This window comes from Aulonocara stuartgranti, assembly GCF_965226115.1.
Source record: "Aulonocara stuartgranti genome assembly, chromosome: 18".
NCBI lineage: Eukaryota > Metazoa > Chordata > Actinopteri > Cichliformes > Cichlidae > Aulonocara > Aulonocara stuartgranti.
Window position 1 is genome coordinate 14,800,405 of NC_138954.1, and position 19,511 is coordinate 14,819,915.

The 19,511-nt window shown below is 40.3% G+C and overlaps 1 protein-coding gene across 2 annotated transcripts; it reads right to left on the bottom strand.

Annotated features, from left to right (window-relative positions):
- Positions 1-1,112: 1,112 nt before the first annotated feature.
- ccdc24 (coiled-coil domain containing 24) lies at positions 1,113-19,432 on the bottom strand. 2 transcript variants are annotated; one of them, XM_082512117.1, is made up of 9 exons: positions 19,257-19,432; positions 17,795-17,956; positions 14,035-14,222; positions 9,076-9,192; positions 8,872-8,976; positions 7,251-7,305; positions 2,780-2,837; positions 2,373-2,469; positions 1,113-2,146 (listed from the first exon to the last, which is right to left on the bottom strand). In XM_082512117.1, exons 2-9 carry the CDS (start codon positions 17,942-17,944, stop codon positions 1,141-1,143), a joined length of 1,776 nt encoding a protein of 591 aa, XP_082368243.1. In that variant the 5' UTR covers positions 17,945-17,956; positions 19,257-19,432; the 3' UTR covers positions 1,113-1,140. The 2 variants fall into 2 exon arrangements, with proteins under 2 accessions (XP_082368243.1, XP_082368244.1); XM_082512118.1 differs by lacking the exons at positions 17,795-17,956; positions 19,257-19,432 and adding an exon at positions 14,328-14,443.
- Between the last annotated feature and the right edge of the window lie 79 nt (positions 19,433-19,511).

The window sequence follows — 19,511 nt, forward strand, 5'->3', positions numbered from 1 at the left end:
GGGGTTTTGGTCTTGCAACTTCTGATTGGTGGAAACCCCCTGCATGTGAACGTGTGGTTAATTCTTCAAAAATATAAAAAATAATAATAATAAATTTTAAAAAAGAGCAAAAACAACAACCATTTTCAGCATGTTAATTAATGAAATTAAATATTTTTTTGCAATTTAATAGCTAACAAATTCATCTCATATATGGTGTCCAAAATGTCCCAAAATTGTGCAAACTGCACAACGCCTTATTTATTAAAAGTGCTGTCATTTTTCTCTGTTTCACTTTAGAAGCATACATCTTTGCACAGATGATATTTATATGTTGATTACTGATTTTCTGAACTAAAGCATATTTTAAGGTGTTATATGCTAAAAATGAGTTTGTAATTGCATAGAAATACTCATTTTTATTTTTATTCATTTTGGGCATGTCATTTTGAGATGGAAGCTCAGAAAGTCCTTTGGGTAGGAACAGGTTATTATATGGTCACTGTGTTTTATAGATGGCTCTTGACACTCACTGTTCTAACTATCTCCTGAGCTGCTCCATATTTATTGATGTTTTGAACCAAAAATTCCAAATCAGGATTCATCAGTCCATAAGCTCTATTGCCACTGAGGTTTTGTCCAGTTTGTGTGTAATTTGGCACACAGCAGGTTTTCTTTGCCACCCCTTCCTTAAGAATGGATTTTTGACAGCTACCCTTCCAATTTTCTCACATTTTTTAGGAACACACTGCACACCATGACAAGATATGGCAAGTTTGCCACTAAAAACTTTTTGGAATCATATAGTTTGTACAAAAATCATCTTTCATGTCAAACTGTGTTACCTCAACAAAAGAAATGATAACAAATTATGTGTTCTTGTAACTACTTGTATGAGCAAAGTACCTTAAATGAAAACATAGAGGGCATTCAATCCTAAATATATAAAGAAATGAGAGGTGACTCGAGACTTTTGCACCGTTATTATTATTTTTTGAATCCTTATATAAACAAAACATTTTTTGCAACTGTCAACTCATCCAGGTTGGAAATAAAAAGAGAAGAAAATAAATGACTAGAAGACACAGAATATCCATCAGAACTACAAGCCAACTTTATTTTTCCTTGTGACACACCATTGCCCTCAGGTAGTAGTCGTCTTTAAGTTTGGACTCTTGTAGGAGGCACTGGCTGATGAAACCTCTGGAGAAACTGGGGCTCTGCTGGTTCTTTTGGCTGACTTGTGCTTCCCCCTTGTGGTTTTTTTGAAGAGGTAAAAAAATGTTCATTAATCTTTGCTGGTGGTCGCTGACTGCATGCAGCTGAAGGATGAGATGGGCAAAGTGTTGCACACTGGCCACCCAGGTTTTGTTGCTCTTTGCCTTCATTCCTGAAGGCTCCACTTAAATTTCTAGAAGTCTCACCGTTGCTCTTCCTTCTGCATGTCTGTGCAGGAGTTCTCCGAGTTTCAGACATGACTGAATTCTCAGACATCTTCCTCCTGCTATCAGCATATGACCGTGCGCTCGCTGATTCTAAACTGCCTTCACAGCTACTATCCTGCTGCCTCTTTTGAATACCTGATTTCCATTTCGCTGCCACAGATTGGTCAGTACTTTTGCTGCTGCAACTTCCTTCATTACAGAGACCGCTGGGAGCAGGAACAGGTGACGGGGTGATATTGATGTGTCTTGGCCTGTACGCAGGGCTGCTCTTTCTCTCCCTCTGCGGTGACCATTCACACTCTGTGCTTTGGCTGTGAATCCTGCAGTTTACTGATAAATGGGTTTTGTGAAGGGGTGAGTTTCTCTCAGATTTTACTTCAAAATTAGCCGTAGAATCTGGGGTCCTGCAGGAAAGACCAGCACTGTCTTGTTCTGGACAAAAACCGCACTGGTTATTATTTCTCATTATGTGGTCAGTGGTGAGGAGACCGTGTGTATGCCCAGATGTGTCAGCAGTGCTGCAGGTAGGTGTTTTGCTTGACTTTTTAAAAGCTGATGTGACTCTATGCTGACCGTGAGTCCTGGATGTTGACATCTTAGAGAGACGGGGTCTAGCTGGAGGCCTGGGTATAGGAGGGGACAGAAGAGGAGGTGGATGCGGTCTTAGGACTGATGGAGGAGATAAAGTTTTCAGACTCTCTGAGCTTTGTGCTGCTGTCAGTCTGTGGAAAAGGAATCAGAAGTTCACGAATTAAGGGAATTTTCATTCACAATGACAACAAAAAGAAGCAGTTGAAGGTATTTTTTGAGATGGTGTTATAGGAAAAGCGTCATCGTGTTCACATTCAAAATATTTAATGGAATAAGAAGACAAAAACAAGCAACGAAAGTGAAGCAGCTATTTTAATATTAATTACATAGCTGTCACTAATAATAATGCATACTAACCTGAAACCTTTCTTTGCAGGCAAAGGGGACGAAGGTGGGAACAGAAAGGGGCTGAGCTCCAAATCCACTTGTATAGCTCCTCTAAGTTCTCTCAGGTCTACAAATATACAAACACAACATATCTGAGATATGAAATGGTCTCAAATATGATTAAAACTATTTTGAGATATTGTGAATATTAATTAAAAACATTAATGTAAGTCCCTGTCAATCCTAACTAATCCCTGAACGCCTCCTTGTACTCATGAACTACCTGTTAATCAGCAGAAGACAGACCCTGCATAGCTCAGTTTTACATTCATAAATATGTCTTGGAATCAGTTTCAAATTGTAAACTCAAATAAAGACATGTTGGACAAAATATTTTGCCAGCAGATGGCAGCAAATGCCAAAATTTGTGACTTAACCTGCAAGTGAAGGTTCAGATTTATGAAGTCCGCTGTGACACTTTTGTTTAATGTTTGCCTGCAAGAAACACAAAGCACAGGAGAAAAGAGAAACTTGAGAGCTCATGTTAACTGTGCAGTTCTACTCGTCATCGCAGCAGCATTTAGCATAATGCTGTGGCACCAAACTAGGACACACTGGAAAAATAGGATATAAATGTATTAAACATGCTTAAGATGAGGCTTTGGAAATAGCAAAGGAACAGGGAAGAGGATAAAACTAACAGCGGGAGGAGAAGGAAAGGAATGTGTGTATGTGTGTAACCGCTAAATGATTGAGCAGCAGTGTTCCATCATAATTTGGCTTCAAACATCGATATCCATAGCAAATGAAAACCATAGAGCTCTGTGTGTTAGTGTGTGTCTGAAACTCACAAAACCAAAGACCTGATTGCAAAATGTGTCTTAATGTGCATGTGTTTGTTACCAGAGACTGGCACAGCCTCCTTCTCGTTTTACAGCAACACAAATACTAAGAGTCTTTATAGCCACCGCAGACTATTACACAAACACACATGCACGCGTGCGCACATGCACAAACACAGACATACCCACATAAACCCACAGGCCTGGAGACTGACAGATAAAGCACATACTCTGCCCTGTTCTCATAGTGGGATTCAAACCCAAACCTTCCAGTATTGTCTTTCAGAGCGACAGACAAAGTATGTGCGGTGCCACTGACAGAGAAGTGACTGAAATCTAAAACAACTCTAAAGCGCACGCACTCCAAAAATAGCCTGTGTGGTCCGTGTGGGGTTTGAACACATTACCACAGTGCAGACTTGGTGGTATTTTAGGAAAGGCTGTATGTTTTAGTGATTAATCTGATACATGAGAACCCAAATCCGCCTCTGCACGACACACATTTACGGCAACTTCCTCGGCAGCTTAATCCTTCTACAAAATCCAGCTCAAAGCGGTATGACAGCCATCTTTTCATAACCTGAGGTGGTGGTTCTCTAAGATGGCTCTGTCAAGCTTGATCAAGCTGGTCAAGCAGTAAAAAAATAAATAAATACTTTCAGCATCCTGATGGAACACCTTATATAAGTTGGTTTTATCAAGTCTCAGTCACACTAGAGTAAAAATAGGCCAGCAACCTCCTTGTGACTACGAAAAGCTGGTTGTCGCCTGGTGAATGCACTGAATTTTCTTCTCGTTTGGCAAAAACGAGAAGTTGCAGTGAACGCTTTCAACAGCAAGCCCATTGCACCTTTGACAACCTGTTTACAAGCAAGCGTTGGCCGACTCAAACTGAGTCGAGTAACTCTCTTACAAATTGGTGAAGCTTTGAAAATATCATTTTTATAAATGCAGACAGATTGACAATACATCGCATTCAATTTCAGTCAGTTTGGACTGATGAGCTCAACTCCAGTGCCACCTTTCTTTTTGCAATGGTGGGCTCAACTCAACTGGTTTTATTCTGGTTATAATCCTATATAAAAGCAAGTCTGTTCAGCACCTATGTTATTATACAGTTAAATAACTATCCTCCAGCAACTGCAACACCATTTGTGAAGGAATTCTTGAATTTGTCTTGCATATCTATGAGGCTCTGGCCAGACTGTAGCATTTGGTGGAGAAGCTACACCAGTTTAACCAGAACTGCATAGTTTAGATGTTTTTAGGATGACATATTAAGGTCATTTTTAATCACATTTTACACAGTATAACTTTTATAAAGTCAGTATTGTCAGAAATGCATCACCATACAGAAGTAATAATACTCTAGCTGTTGCACTGTGATGTGCTCGTTTATCTCTGAGATGGGACTATATTATGTTGATTTTAGAAGCCAGGTGTGTAGGGTGGGGTGTAAGGCAGCTTTGAGCTAGAGCAGGGCTGCTAGCAATTCAATAGAAAAAAAACATGAATAAAATAAAGTAAAATAAAATGTAAGTTAAAAGCCAGCAGCACCTCTGATAGCACAAACAAAGATCAGTCCATCAGTTTAAATAAAGATCATATAAATCATGAAATCCCTGACAGACTCCAGTCCTATGACAGCAGTGAGTTAAAGCTGACTGCGATGTTTAGACTACATATCAGAGGCTCCACTGAGACGTACTCCTTTATTTATTATGAACAAATAAGTTTCAGTAACTTTGTGTAAAGCTCAAAGCGTAGCCAAAGTCAGACTGTGATGGAAGAGATCAGTGACCTAATAAGTAATAAAGCTGTGAAGAGAGTCATGATGATGATTCCGATTTACCAGTTAGTGTCCATAAAAGAAAAAGTTCACTTATTAACAGATTGTGTAAAATTGTGTGTAAACCTGTGCTTTACTTTAGAGTAAGGATGTTTTTGTTTTTTTTTACATATTTTCCGCAGCTCGAGTGTTTTATACTCAGTACACTCAAACAAGGATCAGTAGAGGTTTGTGTATACATGTGTGAGTTCCTCCTATCTACTGTCATTAAGAGTTGTTTGTTTGGTGCTGGTCCAAGTCACTATCTCTCCCTCCTGCTAAGAGAAAATGGGTCATTATGACTGTGTTTAGGACCATTTTATGATTGGCCGCTACATCCAGCACTAAAAAAGCAATTAGCTCATACTGTAACAATCCCTATATGCCTGATATGCCTTTGTTTAATAGCTGTTTTAAAAACAATATAATTTAACTGCACTGAATAACTCTAAATCAATAGAAACCTCAGCTGTGCGTAGTAAAAAGCTTACTGGCTGACAGGCGTAGCATTTAGAACATGTGGTTGATTACGTAAACAAGAAAAAGCCTCCCCAAAAATGTAGAAATTAAAAGCAGCCCTTGGAACAAAACAGAGGTTAACAATTATGATCTAAAACTCTGACTTGAACATTCAAATGTTTTCCTGCTTAGCTCTGCCTCTCCATAACGTCTTCCAATTTGGAGCAGAATCTGAATTCCCCTTGAAAAACACACAGAAAGAGAATTGGTGATTTAAAGAAAAATATACACAAGTCTGTGAACTACTTCTAAATCTTCACTGTCGATTCCTTTATGACCGCCTCAGATGTGGTGAGATTGTAGAATTGTTAATAATCGAACAAGTCACACAGAAGATCCTGAGGCCAGTGTTGTTCCAAGATCTGAAGCGCTCACTCTTAATAAGGTAATGATGACTTGCACAATGTAAGGCCAACACGGTCCCCACATCTGTGACTGAACATGCACAGTGAGTTCATGCCAATCGCACATCAGACAGCAGACACTTGCTTAAGGAAACAATTTCCTTACTGGCACTGATTGCAATCTCTTTTAAATGAGATCTAAGAGAGACAAAGAAAAGTGGTTAAAATTAACTTCCCACCGTCAGGCTTTTAAAGCTAACACATGCTTGGGTCGCGTTTCCTCTTTATCTTCACTCTCCTACACGGGGTTTTACTTTGTCAACAATAAAAAGCTCAATGAGGGTTTCAATATTGTGTACCTTTCCCGCTTTGTTTATCTTTTTAATGGCATCTTCGCCTCACAGGATCGTTTAAGTAATTTAAGAAGCTGTTTGCGCTTCAGGCACAACAACACTTCATCCACTGCTGGGTCCTTGAAAACATGCAGTGAACTTGAGTGTCTGTTCTTTGCTTAGGTTTCTAATATTTCCAAGAGAAGCTCTTGGCAATGCAACACTTGTAGATGGTCAGACACAAAAAGAGTGTACAGAGAGATAACTTCAACATCTGGGCAGCAGAGAAGTCCTACATCTGGCTAAACTCACTCTGTTTCTGTGATAACGTACATGTGTAGTTAGATCGAGTGTGTGTGTGTGTGTGTATGTGTGTGAAAATGTCTTTATATGCCATTTGATTGATTGGGAGGAGATTGATCTTACTCTTGGCTGGAAAAATGGAAAATACAAGTTCAGACTGAGGCTTTGCAGGCTTTTGTGAGTGTGCATGCATGCTGATTTGTGAAAATGTTCGCCCTGGCTGGGCTTCACCGCCAAAAAGAGAATTAGCAGGACTGCCTAAGGGACTGAAACTAAGAGGGAAAAACATATCTTTTGTCTTTCAGACTAAAAATATGCTGACGCACGAGGAAGTCAGTGTAATGGAAACGATGAACATGCATCAAACAACTCAAGCTCGAAAAATGCTAAATGCTAAAAATGCTATTTTGTATGTAGTTTCTTTCTCTGTAGCTGAAGAAACTTTGGATGAAGGTAAACTCTCAGTTTGGGGATTAAGAGGAAAAATTACACCTGAAGAAAAACCCTACTCTACAGATTATGCTACATATTTATAAAGCACATATTATTCAGGCCTCACAGTCCTTCGCGATGCTCATAATTCATGGATTGTTTTGATGTGTAAAATTCACAGCTGTTTTGGTGCAGTCACCTGTAAATAACTGTAGGATTTTCATCAGTGTTGCACTGGCAACTAACAAAAAAAAAAGGTTGCGTAAGCATTCATTTGATAGGTGGCTGTTCCATCCTGATCTTCTTACCTTTATATGCTTCACCAGTCTGGTCAGTTCTTCACATTCCCCTATTAGGAGAGCTCTGCATGGATGGATAGACAGACAGACTGACAGATAAATATCAGTTTCAATAGGATGGAAAACACAGGCAGCGACAACAGAATAGGTGCATTGCTCAGACTTTATCCTCTGCAGTTTTCATACGGTACAGAGGAAACAGTGTCCTATTTTTCTTTTCCCTCCCTATCTTTGCCCTTCTCCAGTTACATAACCGTAGTAGATTTTATTCACTTCTTTCAAATGAAAAAGAATCTTCTGCTGGCTCTGGTCGGGTCTGGGATCCATTTATTGACAATGGGGCCTTTTGTTCTGGTCTAGGCAGGAAATGGGAGAAAGAGAGAGAGGGAGGGAGGCGTTTTTCTAAGGTAGCTCCAGCGACTGCTTTGCCCCGTGGGCCTCAGAGCGAGGGGTGAAGGAAGAAACGGAGGGATGGAGCGTGAAGGAGGCAGGGCAATGACAAAAGCCACAGAGGAAGGCTGAGGGGGAAATTAAGGGGAAAATGAGAGGGCTCAGAGAAACTCTGACTTTCAGAGTTACAAAGACCAAATATGAATGAGTCAGTCACAAAAAAAATTATATGCAAGATGTGTCGCTGCTAGACTGTATTACAAAAACCAGGACAAGAGTTCATTCTTTAACTATTGTACCAGTGTGAACTGTGCTCTTTCCCAGTTTGGACCGCATGTATGCCCTTACGTTATTCCACTAAGTTGGGTGTGTATAGATGGTGCACTACAGGGTCATATATAAGGAGGTACGGAAAAAGATTTTAGGGGTCACAATAAACAAACAGCTGTTTGTTTATTGTGAAATCAAACCAGACTGTATGCTCTAGAGCATACAGACTGGTTTGATTTCACAGAAGACTGATCGATACAACCGGTGCTTTCTCCGAACAGCACAATCCAAATAACAATATGTTGTATTGATACAAAAAAGTAATGAATGACAACACTGAAAGTGTTTTAAGTACAATAATAAAGGTTCTTTAAAGGAAGGTGTGATAATGTATTTGCTTATTAAAATCTGGATGTATTAGGGCGATACTGCCGGATTTGTAAATAAATTCTAATCATTCGACCCTGAAGGGCAGACTTTGTGGATTCACAGCAAGCACTGAGCCTCTTTTAAAAAAATCATTTCACTAGCATTAAAAGATTTTCTGTTCTTTTGTTTTTCTTTTAGCTCTGTAACTTTGAGAACGTGTGACATCAATGTTGCTTACTTACACATACCACAGATACCCAGCAACAGCGTTGTTTCGAGCCTCAAGTTTCAGGTTTTGATGCCTTGCCCTCAGCTTCTTAGCTTTAACAGACTATCACTATCTATCTGCTATTTGGTGCCAAGTATGGTGAAGACTGCTGCAGCTTCAGACAACAACCACATGTGAACACTTCAAATGACCCACAAACAGAAAAGCTGAGGGATTTAAAAACTTAACAAATAAAAGTCTGAAAGTAGTACAGATCTGTACATTCAGATGATAATATTCCCTTTGGTACAAATGACCCAGTTCAAAGTTGATTCAAATACTTAACAAAAATTTTTTAAGGCTTTTGAAATCCTTAACATGGCTCAAACTCACCTGAGTCGATCAACCACTTGGTCTATCTCGGTGACATTAAGCTTTCCTCTCACCGCTTCGATCTCATCTTCAGCTCTGGACTGGACTGAGCAGCGGGAGTCCGGCCTAAAGAGGGACAGGTTGGAATTGAAGACAGAAGATTACAAGACTTTATCAAGTTCTGCATAATCTCAGTAAATTAAGCAAGCCTGGGCTCTTGCTAACCTGCTTCCACTGTCAGTATCTTTAGGGTTGGTGCAATTAGTATGACATCTGTCTCGGTGGCCGAGGGCGTAGTTTAGAGTCTCAGGTTTGTACCGATGCAGGAGCTCCTCAACATCTCTAATACAAAAGAGCCACAGATTGAGCTTTTGCTTTTCTGCAGTTTTCCACAGTGCTTTAATCCTTTGCATTGCCTAAAAGAGGTTGAAACTGTATCCAAGCGCTTTGCACTTTTTCATAGGATCTGCTAATGATTTCAGCGGCATGACAGCTACACTGCAGTAATACTGGTTGGAAAAGTGAGAAAAGTTGTGGTAGAATGTGCTGTTTGGTGTTAAGAATATAATGAAGCATAAGCATAAGTTCAGTAAGAAAGATCTGTAAGCACTCATCTGCACTGGTGGTTTTTGCCTGCCAGTCTATTCTTTGTATCAGTCCCACTTTCACAGGCTCTCAAAACTCAATGCTGACATCACTGTTCTAGTCCAATCATCTTCTTGCCTGTCAGCTTCAACCCAATCAGCTTCCAATCTGTTTAATTTAAACCTCAGTGCTCTTCTGTCATTCTCTCTTTCAGACTTTCATTCACGCAACCCACTTCTTCCCCATCTCCACAGCACCCGAGTCACTCAGGGCGCCATCCAAGCCTTCATCTTCATCTTCACCATCACCGCCCTCCAGGGGGTCCTGCCCTACTTCCTGTCACTGGTGGGACGCTGTTCTGCTACGATGGGTTTTTGAAATCTAATTGCCAAATAGCTTAACTGAATTCTGTATATCAATAAATCATGTTCTGCTATTCCAAATGGTCTCTTCTTATTGAATTAAATTTTTAAAACGTGTCCACAAGTTATCTTTAAAAAGCATGTATATCTCAAAGCAGAAAAGTTATACAGCAGCAGCATTAATTCTTCACTCATGGAGAAAGCCAAACCACAGGGGCAGCTGCAGGTGAGGTAGCTCTCTGTCTGGTCCATTCTGCTTAATTTCACAGTCACTGCGCAATAGAAAATGCATGTTTTTATGCGAATCTGGCAACGATATGCATCTATGTGTGTTTGTGTATGTGTAAGAGACTGAATGGTAGGAACATCAGGACCACACAGGAGGAAGCCTACAAGATAAATCAGTCAGCTTTACAAGGCACACACCCACCCCCACCGCCTCATACAAACGACTTAAACACAGAAAAATGCAGCACCGACTGCATCAACAACTATTGCTGAAACCAGTCCTGTCAGGTAAATGTCTAGTAAACCTTTTTTTTTTAAAGGTACAAATACTTTGTATGAGAGGTCCACACCTTGATGTATGTATTCTTAATTTTAACGCCAACAGAGCATATTAAATTAAACAGATGGTTGTCGAGCTCTACAGTGAAAGTGGCATCAGCGAGAAGTGTGTGTTAGGCTTATTCCTGAAAGCCATTCAGCCGATATGCACTTGGGACTTAGCCTAATTGAACGTTCAAAGACCTGGATCACACACACAGTACCATGCATCAAGGTCAACAACTACACAGAAGCCAACTTCAAAGAGAAAAGGTGATTTGCACTGGCACAGTCTGCGTGGCACCAATGCCTTTTTTTGGCACTATTCCCTCCCAGCCAATAACAACAGGCTTGTTTCTCGGTCTGAATGGTACTTTTTATAATCCATTTACATCCAAACTAGAGCACTTTACAAGAGTGACTTGTGTTTTGCAAGTGAGCGAGGCTTCAGTTTGTGTCTTGCTCAGTGACACGTTAATAAGACACTCTGCTGTTCTGGGCATCAGACCTGTAGCCTTATGGATATTGGATTGTCAGCTTAAACATCAGGCCTTGCTACCATCTGTAGAAAAAAATCCCTTTAAGATTGCTTCAAAATAAATCCCTGTCAACTGAGCTGTCATAACACGCACCAATGTAACATTTTATATTTTTTTTGATCCACGAACTAGATTCAGTAGGAGACTGTGGAGAAAGAAGTCTTAAATAAAAAAATAAAAAAAAACAGCCAGTCAGTGGAGGGCAGTGCTGGTCTGTTGGTTAACTTTGATCAAGACTGAAATATTTCTCAACTAATAGATGAATGAATTCGAGCATGGTGCTGTAATAGGATGTCACAGCTGCGACAGTTAGTCAGTTTGTGAAATATCTTCCCTCCTAGATATTCCACCATCAACTGTAAGTGGTATTACAGCAAAGTGGAAGCGTTTAGGAGCCACAGCAACTCGCCCATGAAGTGAATGACCATGTAAAGTTGCAGAGCAGGGTCGCTGAGTCCTGAGGTGCATAGTGCGTAAAAGTCGCCAACTCGCTGCTGACTCTGTAACTGCAGAGCTCTGAACCTCCTCTGGATCTAACATCAGCACAGTGTGCTGGATCTAACATGTGCTGGAAGCACACAAACTTTCAGTACACAAACTGTGCTGGAAGCCTCATGGCACTGGTTTCTAGGCTTTACATTACCAAGCACAATGTTAGCATTGAAATGGAGTGGTGTGAAGGATGCGGCCACTGAGCTTGAGAGCAGTGGAAATGTGTTCTGTGAAGTGGTGAAATCACACATTTCTATCAGCCAGCATGTAATGCCAAAAAAAACTTTACCTGCCTGACTGTAAAGTTTGGTGGAGAAGGAGTGGGTTTAATACATCTTTAATTGGGTTGTTTTTCTGGAGCTGCGCTGAGGCCCTTTTTAATGCTTCAGACATCTTGGACAATTCTATGCTTCCATCTTTAACAGTTTGGGAAAGGCCATTTTCTGCCCCTGCATGCTCCAGTGCACAAAGTAACATCCATAGTTGGATGAGTTTTGTGTAGAAGAACGTGATTGGCCTGCACAGAGCCCTGACCTCAATCCTAGCAAGCACCTTTAGGATGAACTGGAACCAAGACTGAACCAGGCTGTGGTGAACAGTACTTTTCTGGATAAAAAATGGCAAGAACTCAGACACATTCCAAAATCTCAATGAAAACCTTCTCAGAAGAGTGGAAGGTGTTATAGCAGCAACAGGGAGACCAAAGCCATATTAATGCCTTTGGATTAACAACTGGTTGTAAAAGCTCCTGTAGGTTAGATGTGTAGGTGGCCCAGTACTTTGACCATATAGTGTAGACTTTATACGGAGTTTAATTCGTCTAATCAAATACCTGCAAATTATTCAACTTCTTGTGTATGTCAACTGTGTGCCAATCACACATAGACAGCAAAGAGGTGATAAAACATTTCCATGGTGCAATTTTAACTACTAAACACACAAAATAAGGACTTTTCTAACATTTATTTCTTTGGGTTTGGGAAATGTCAGTCTTTATGGCATTTTTACCATTTGAAAGACATGATTAATAAAACAAACAAACAAACAATATTAGATCAACCCGTAATTTATACCCACAAATAGCTCAAACGCAAATAACTACATTTAAAAAGACAAAAAAACAAGGACAACCTGATTGCCACTCATTCTGCGCTGTTAGTGAAGACTGGATGGCAATCAGGTTGGACTTTGGTGATACTTATACTGTAAACAGGGCAGGCCTTTGCTGGTGTCTTTCTTAAGGTGTCTTTATGGTTCTTTTTTAATTACCACATCACTTATTTAAAGTAAACTTCTTAAACTTCTTAATCCTTTCATCAAGTCCAATTTAAAGCCTAAATTTCTGATTATTGGCTTTTCACAACTTTTTAAAGGTCCACAGAAACCCACAGAATAAAAAGCTGCCTCCAGCCTACAACAGCCTGCACAAATTGACAGGCAATAAATGGTAAGCCACAAAGCGGAGTGCAATCCATCTTATGTCCTAAAAGGCCTCAGCAAAACCAGAGAAGTCATGCGGCAGCATTCCTGGCTGCAAACTGCAAGTTGTTGGGGTAGTTGCTACCTTAAACATACATAGTCTCAGTCTCTCACACACACCTCCTCACAAAGGCATTATGTCTTAATGTGAGAATGCAGGGCAGTGCTGGTAACCAATATTGCTCTGCCAATGGTTTTATGACATTCTCCAGAGTATTTTAATCCATGTCATTAAATTGCCAGTTGTTACAAGCTTATCTCTGACCTGCATTATACGATTAGCTGTAAAACATTTTAAAAAAAGATGAAAAAACAGGAATTAGGAAGTTTTATTACTACTTCTTGAGACGCTTATAACTCCCTGATGACATATAAAGCAGATATAGAGTACTAAGTCTCAAAGCTGTCTCCCTGAGTGCCCTTCACTGGATCTCAATCAGCCTTTCTTTTCCTTCAAAGTTGTTGCAATTCTATACTAACTTTTCACAAGATTTTGAAGATGAGTATTTGGCTCCCATTTAAAGTAAAACATATCTGCAATTCGACAGAGCTTGCACTGAGTGCGAGTCTAGTGTTTGCAGTCATCTATCACTGTGTCTCGCTCCTATAATTGTCCTATTGTTCCTCAATTCCCACACCAGTTCCCGTCTCCAAAAACCTTTGTCCTTCTGCTTTCCCATGCCATTTGTAACCGACATGGGAGCACAAAATAGCATTTTATGGTACTTTTTGTCAGGAGGGAGAAATGACGTAAAACGTGTGAGACCATGGTCTTAACTCATCTGATCAGCCCACCTAATGGCTGGTGAATAAAGGAAAGACATGAATGATCAGGGGAAAGAAAGAAATGTATAAAATGGGCATAAAAAGTCAGGATAAAAAAAACAAACTAATAAAGCTTTTAATTTCTTAAGAAAATGTTCAATGTATTGTCACTTAGTCCTGGGACAGACTGGTGACCTGACCAGGGTGTACCCTCACATCTCACCATATGATAGATGGGACAGGCTCTAGTTAGAGTGGATAGATGGTAACATTATCAAGATAACAAATTAAGTTATTCTCCAAACTTTGAAGTGCATTTCAAGGCTGTAGCAGAGACTGATGAATAAAAGCGCCATAACTAGTTCATTAAGCATGTCCAGCAGTGTTGATCTGAGTATGTGAGATGTTCCACCTACCTTCCTGCCCTGCTGGCTTTCTCTCCGAGAGTCTGTAGTAACATCTTGACCTCAGCTCTCAAAAGCTCTTTCACAGCAGGGGGGTCAACTAGAGGGGCACTCTGCAGACATGGGAGCAGGGTCCCCGCCCCACCGCCGTGCTTTCCACTTCGCTGGTTCTCCTGCCACATCTTGTGCCACATCTCTGCCTGCAAAAGGTACCACAGTGAGACAAGTGTTTAAAAGTCCCACATTTACTCATATCTACATGGAAATGTAATTGGTGCAAAATACAAGTGTGCAGGGAAAATTACCATGAGAATTATGAAACGCCCATCGGCCTATTTTGTTACCACTGTGCACAAGTTAGTAAATCAATTTCATTTGGAAACAACAGGTTTGTGCAATCTGTTTACAATCTGCATACTGCAACACGCCCACGCCCACCTGGAGGTGAAGCAGAGAAAGTGATGACAATGATGTAAGACAGAAGCCTGCATGGCTAATAGGCTGGAAAGCAGGGGAAAACTGAAATAACAGAGGCTCACAAGCGGCAGAATTCAAAAAAGGTTGGACATGAAAGTTGAAATGAAAAAGACCACCAGTTACTTTAAAGGTAATCTACTAGTATTTACTCAATGTAAGGATACAAGTAGTTTCCCTCACAGTGACTCAGAAGTTCTACACTGAAAAAAGAATCTGTTAAACTGAGGGACAGATAAATATTTCCACTGACAGTGCAAATACTAAATACTACAAGGAGCAGACATTTTCTTGGCTGTCACTGATGCAAGAAGAGCTTGTTTACTGTAAACTGTTGTGCACAGTTGACAGTCTTCTTGGAACAGGAAGAAATACAACTTCTACATCCACAGGGACAAAGGAGAAAGAAAATCGATATAAATCTGAAAACGACATACACCGTTAGCATGCTTTCACACCACACTGGCTACTATATGTCTTGGGCTGAAAATTAGACAAACACCTCTGTTCATTTTGAGGCCAAGAACCTTTTTATTCTTTGTAGCGCGTGTGAATGCTCATGCCTCAGTGAAGTCTGGATCCCATTAGCACCTCGACACCTGTTGCTTGCCAATCATTTATGTCATGATGCAAAGACTTTACTTCAAAAGAAGGATATTAAACATAGCACTTCTGGTCTTTGCATGTGTATGTGTGTGTGTGCACATCCTCTCGTAACGCCAGCATTTACACCCTATCATGGTGAACACATACAAACACACTAACTTCCGCCATGTGCCTTTAGGCGTTGAGGTGTTTATATTAAAGGATTCATGGCTCACTGGCTAATGAGTTGTTTCTGGATGTTTTTCCCTTTTTCCTCAGCAGTAAGCCAATCTCATCCAAATGCTATTTCAAGGGAACACCGGTGAAACGTTTCAGTTTTGCTGAACTACTTAAATTGGGTTTTTGAAAATATTTAACTTTGGGGATGAAAGAGAGAAAGACAGAGTGAAAGTGAGAGTTCAGGGAGAGATCGGGCCTTATAGGGAGAGTCTAATATTTTCTCTGATCCTGCCGCCTTAGACAATGAGGGCCTTGATGGAGAGAGGAATGGCAGCGCTGAGGAATGGAGGAGACACCTGCAGATCTGCTATTACTTTTCACAGTGGCTCACTGAGGAATGGAAGTCATTATGTGGCTGCAAGAGAAACATAGACAGAAAAGAGAAAGAAAAGACATACAGAGAGCCGTGGAGAGAAAAATGAAAGTGATCCATCCTAAAGTAAATGTAAAGACTGAATCAAAACCTGAATGTACTTGTGTGACAGTCAGATAAGGCCCTCTCTGCTCTATTTTTCCTGAATAATTCTCAGAGCTTTTAGCCTCAAGTCTGTTATTCCACCTGGAAGCTTTACAGTCAGACACACTGAACTGTAGATGAAGAAATGTCAGAGCAATACTCAAAGTCACACACACATACACGTGCAAGGGTACAGGCGCACAATCAAAGCTGACGCACACATACACACAGTCGAGTCAAATTATATGTAGCTAACAGTCTTATCAACAGTTGAGGATTAGCCTCTTTAACCCTGTTATACCGACCCCCTGAGTGACTCAGCTTACTGAGCTTCTTTCTGTGTGTATATAGTGTGTGCGGGGTTGTGCATATGCTGAATTATTTTGCAGTAGTGAGAAGGAGTACCTGCATGCCGTACAGTTGTTGTGTGGATTTCACATAGAAACTGCTACAAATATTATATGTGGTAAGAATCTACATGGCAGGCCTCTAGAGCCGAGTTAAAGCACATCCAGGTGGTTTCCTTTTCTTTTTTTTGTGTGAGCAGTGACTGAACCATTGGGGCACGGCATGGAAAGGAGGGCTGACCAACACATGGAAAGATTTTAGTACTAAACAAGCAGAAGAAAGAAGCTGGTAAAGAGTGAATGGTCTGCATTTAGTAGTGGCTTTTAACCTCAGAGGCTCTACAAAGCATTTGCAGTGTTTCTCATTCATTCATTAACACACACCAAATGCTGCCACTGCAAGGTGTTTGGCTTCACTGTCTTGCTCAGTTACACCTCAGAAACTGGAGGAGTCCAGACAATAAACAGCCAAGCACGAGAAATTTCTGTTCCTCAGAAGGTGGTGAAAAGAAAGCCTACAAACTTGATCTTAAGTGCAGAAGCACAACTGTCTGTCTGAGGTCTGTCATTTGAGTGTTTCAGCTTTCACTTATTTCTTTAGTCAGCTGATCATAGATTCATTAGAAATTATCTTTTACAGTTCTTTATTTTTCTTTATTGAGGTGTTTGGTTGCTTTTTATGGAAAAAGAAAACGATGCCCTGACTTTGCACTTTTTTTTGGAAGGTACATTTGACTGATCCCTTATTTCCCAAGCGTCGCCACAGTGGATGGATCCACGAGTTGATTTGACACAGGTTTTATCCATCTCACGGAGTGCACTGCTGTCTCTAATCAGGGGTCTACATGTCTGAGGCAAAAATGCCCACAGAGCCAGATGCACTTATTAGAAAAAAATGCTTTTTAAGAATTCATTATTTGAGAAAGAAAAAAGGACAGACAATAGAAATATGTTTTACCACAGCTTTGGTTCAGTGGTTGTATCACATCAAGCCACAGTATGAAAGCTGGAATAAGATATTTCAATTTGAATGAATATATAATTACATTTCTCAGTTCTTCACAGTTTTTTATTAATGAGTATCAGGAAGTCACAGTTTCTTCCCTGACATGTTTCACTTTGACTCTTCTCAAAACTTTTCCTCTTTTAATGAACATTTTCACCGCAGTCTTGATTTTAAATGTGCTTGTTTAATGAGTTGTGAGCCATTTCAAGTCCCTGTAGGTCTGAGAGTTTAGCTGCTCTGGAATAAATATTGAAGTCTGTCTGGCTCACATTTGGATCTCATTGTGGCGCCGTGCCAGCTAACCCACATTTCACTTTTATTATGGAGTCTGGGAATTGTAAGTAATGAATATATGCAGCAAAACTAACCTACTTACACAGCCTTAAACCAGAGTCCTTAAATTGTTTGGCTAGGAATGCTTAGCTGAGCAATGTTTTGATTTGCTTCTGCCCAAAAGGAAATTCTTGCAGAAGTTGTGGTAGTACTTTTGTTAAATCCTGCTAGAAACAGACCCAGCGTGAATTCCTCAAAGAAATAAAACCATATGAATGATGAAACAATCTGCTGACTGTGAAGAGGGACCTTTCAACTTACAAACCAGGTGTTGTGGTACTGTATGCAGACAGAAGACATCAAACACTGGAGTTATAAAACTTCTCTCACCTCAGTGTGCATGTCCATGTACACATCTACCAAGGAATGGCCCAGTGCGGTGTAGATCTTTGGCAGCTCTGACTCAGAAATATGTTCAGCGATCAGGCCCCATAGGGACTGGCCAGGGCCCCAGACCTGGCTTTCATCAGGTGACTGCATGTGAATGGCAATCTAAGAGTGAAGAATACAAATTATTGTGGAACATAACAACATACACTGGTGTGAAAAGGTATTTGCCCCCTTCCTGATTTCTTTTATACCCCCCATATTTAAATGTTCCAAGTAACCAATGTATATAATAAATTTATTTATACATATATATGGTCCAGGTATTGACTACAACACTTTGTCCTGCTGCATAACAAACTGATGGTCAACATGGACTTTCTGGTAGAACGCAGAATTCATGGTTCCATCATTTATAGCAAGTCGTCCAGCTCCTGAAGCAGCAAAGCAGCCGCAGTCATGATACTACCACCGTCATGTCTGGCTGTTGGTATGACGCTCTCTTTATGAAATGCTGTGTTAGTTTTACGCCAGATGTAACAGGACTTAAACCTTCCAAAAGGCTCGTCAGTCCACGGAACATTTTCCTCAAACACTTGGGAATCATCAAGATGGTTTTTTTGCAAATGTGAGATGAGACATCAGCAGCATTTTTGCTCAGTCGTTTTCTTACTGTTGAATCATGAACTCTGACGTTTACTGAGGCAAATAAGGCCTGCGGTTATCCAGATATTGTTCTGGGTTCTTTTGTTTGAATTACTGACAGACTCTTTGAGTAATTTTGGTAGACGGGCCACTTCTGGGAAGGTTTATCATTGTTTTCTTCATTTGTGAATAATGCTCTCACCGTGAATCCCAAAGCCTTAGAAATTCCTTTGTAACCCGTTCCAGGCTGATAGATGTCAATGACTTTGTTTCTCAGCTGTTTCTTGAGGATTGGAGTTGGACACCCCTGCTTTAGATCGTGACATGATGTGCAGCTTTTTGCGCTCTTTTTGCCTACTTCACTTTGTTAGAAGCTTCTATTTAAGTAATTTCTAGTAGTTTATAAGTAGGAGGGGAATGGAGTAGAAGAATCAAACTGGGTAATAAGCTAAAACTTCAGGCTACACCTTTCTGGCCAAATATTTGCAGTCTTTTGTTGCTTGTTGTTTTCATTTTCATAAATAACACCAAAAAAGAAAAGAAAAGAAAAGAAAAATCGTTATGTAATTAACGTCAGCAGTACTACACAGTATTTTCTTTCCTGGTAAATGGTGCTGCCATGTTTCAAACCAAACGGGCCTGCTGACTTAATAAACTTTAGCCGCACTACTGAAAATGAGTGACAGGAGCAGAAAGTAGGAGCTCGTTTAAACCGATGTGATGTAAGTTTAACACTAAACGATACAAAACACGCTGTGTGAAACCTACTTACCAAATGTGTTTTAAAAAACACTGTAGCCAAAGAGGAAGAGAGGCTCACCTTTTCGATGTTTGATGGGCGTTGAGCTTGCGAGACTATGGTATCTAAGGATAACAATTGAGTTGCTAGGGAGAGATATCGCGAGATTTGTCTGAACCGTTAACACAGAGACTGCACTCAATTAAATCCAGGTAAACTTGGTATATTGTAAAATAAAAATAAATACAAGACTAAACAGATAAAGCACAATAAGAGCAAATTTAAAGGCGCAGTAGGCTTCAAGTATCACACAAGGCCACGAAGAACTCTTGTAGG

Bases quoted from the DNA above. Each gene is read 5' to 3' on its own strand.
- ccdc24 (XM_082512117.1), bottom strand. From the start codon at position 17,944: ATGCAGTCACCTGATGAAAGCCAGGTCTGGGGCCCTGGCCAGTCCCTA. The intron at 9,193-14,034 runs GTAGGTGGAACA...CTTTTGTATTAG, and splicing joins AAAGCCAGCAGGGCAGGAAG to AGATGTTGAGGAGCTCCTGC. The intron at 8,977-9,075 runs GTTAGCAAGAGC...GTCCCTCTTTAG, and splicing joins GATACTGACAGTGGAAGCAG to GCCGGACTCCCGCTGCTCAG.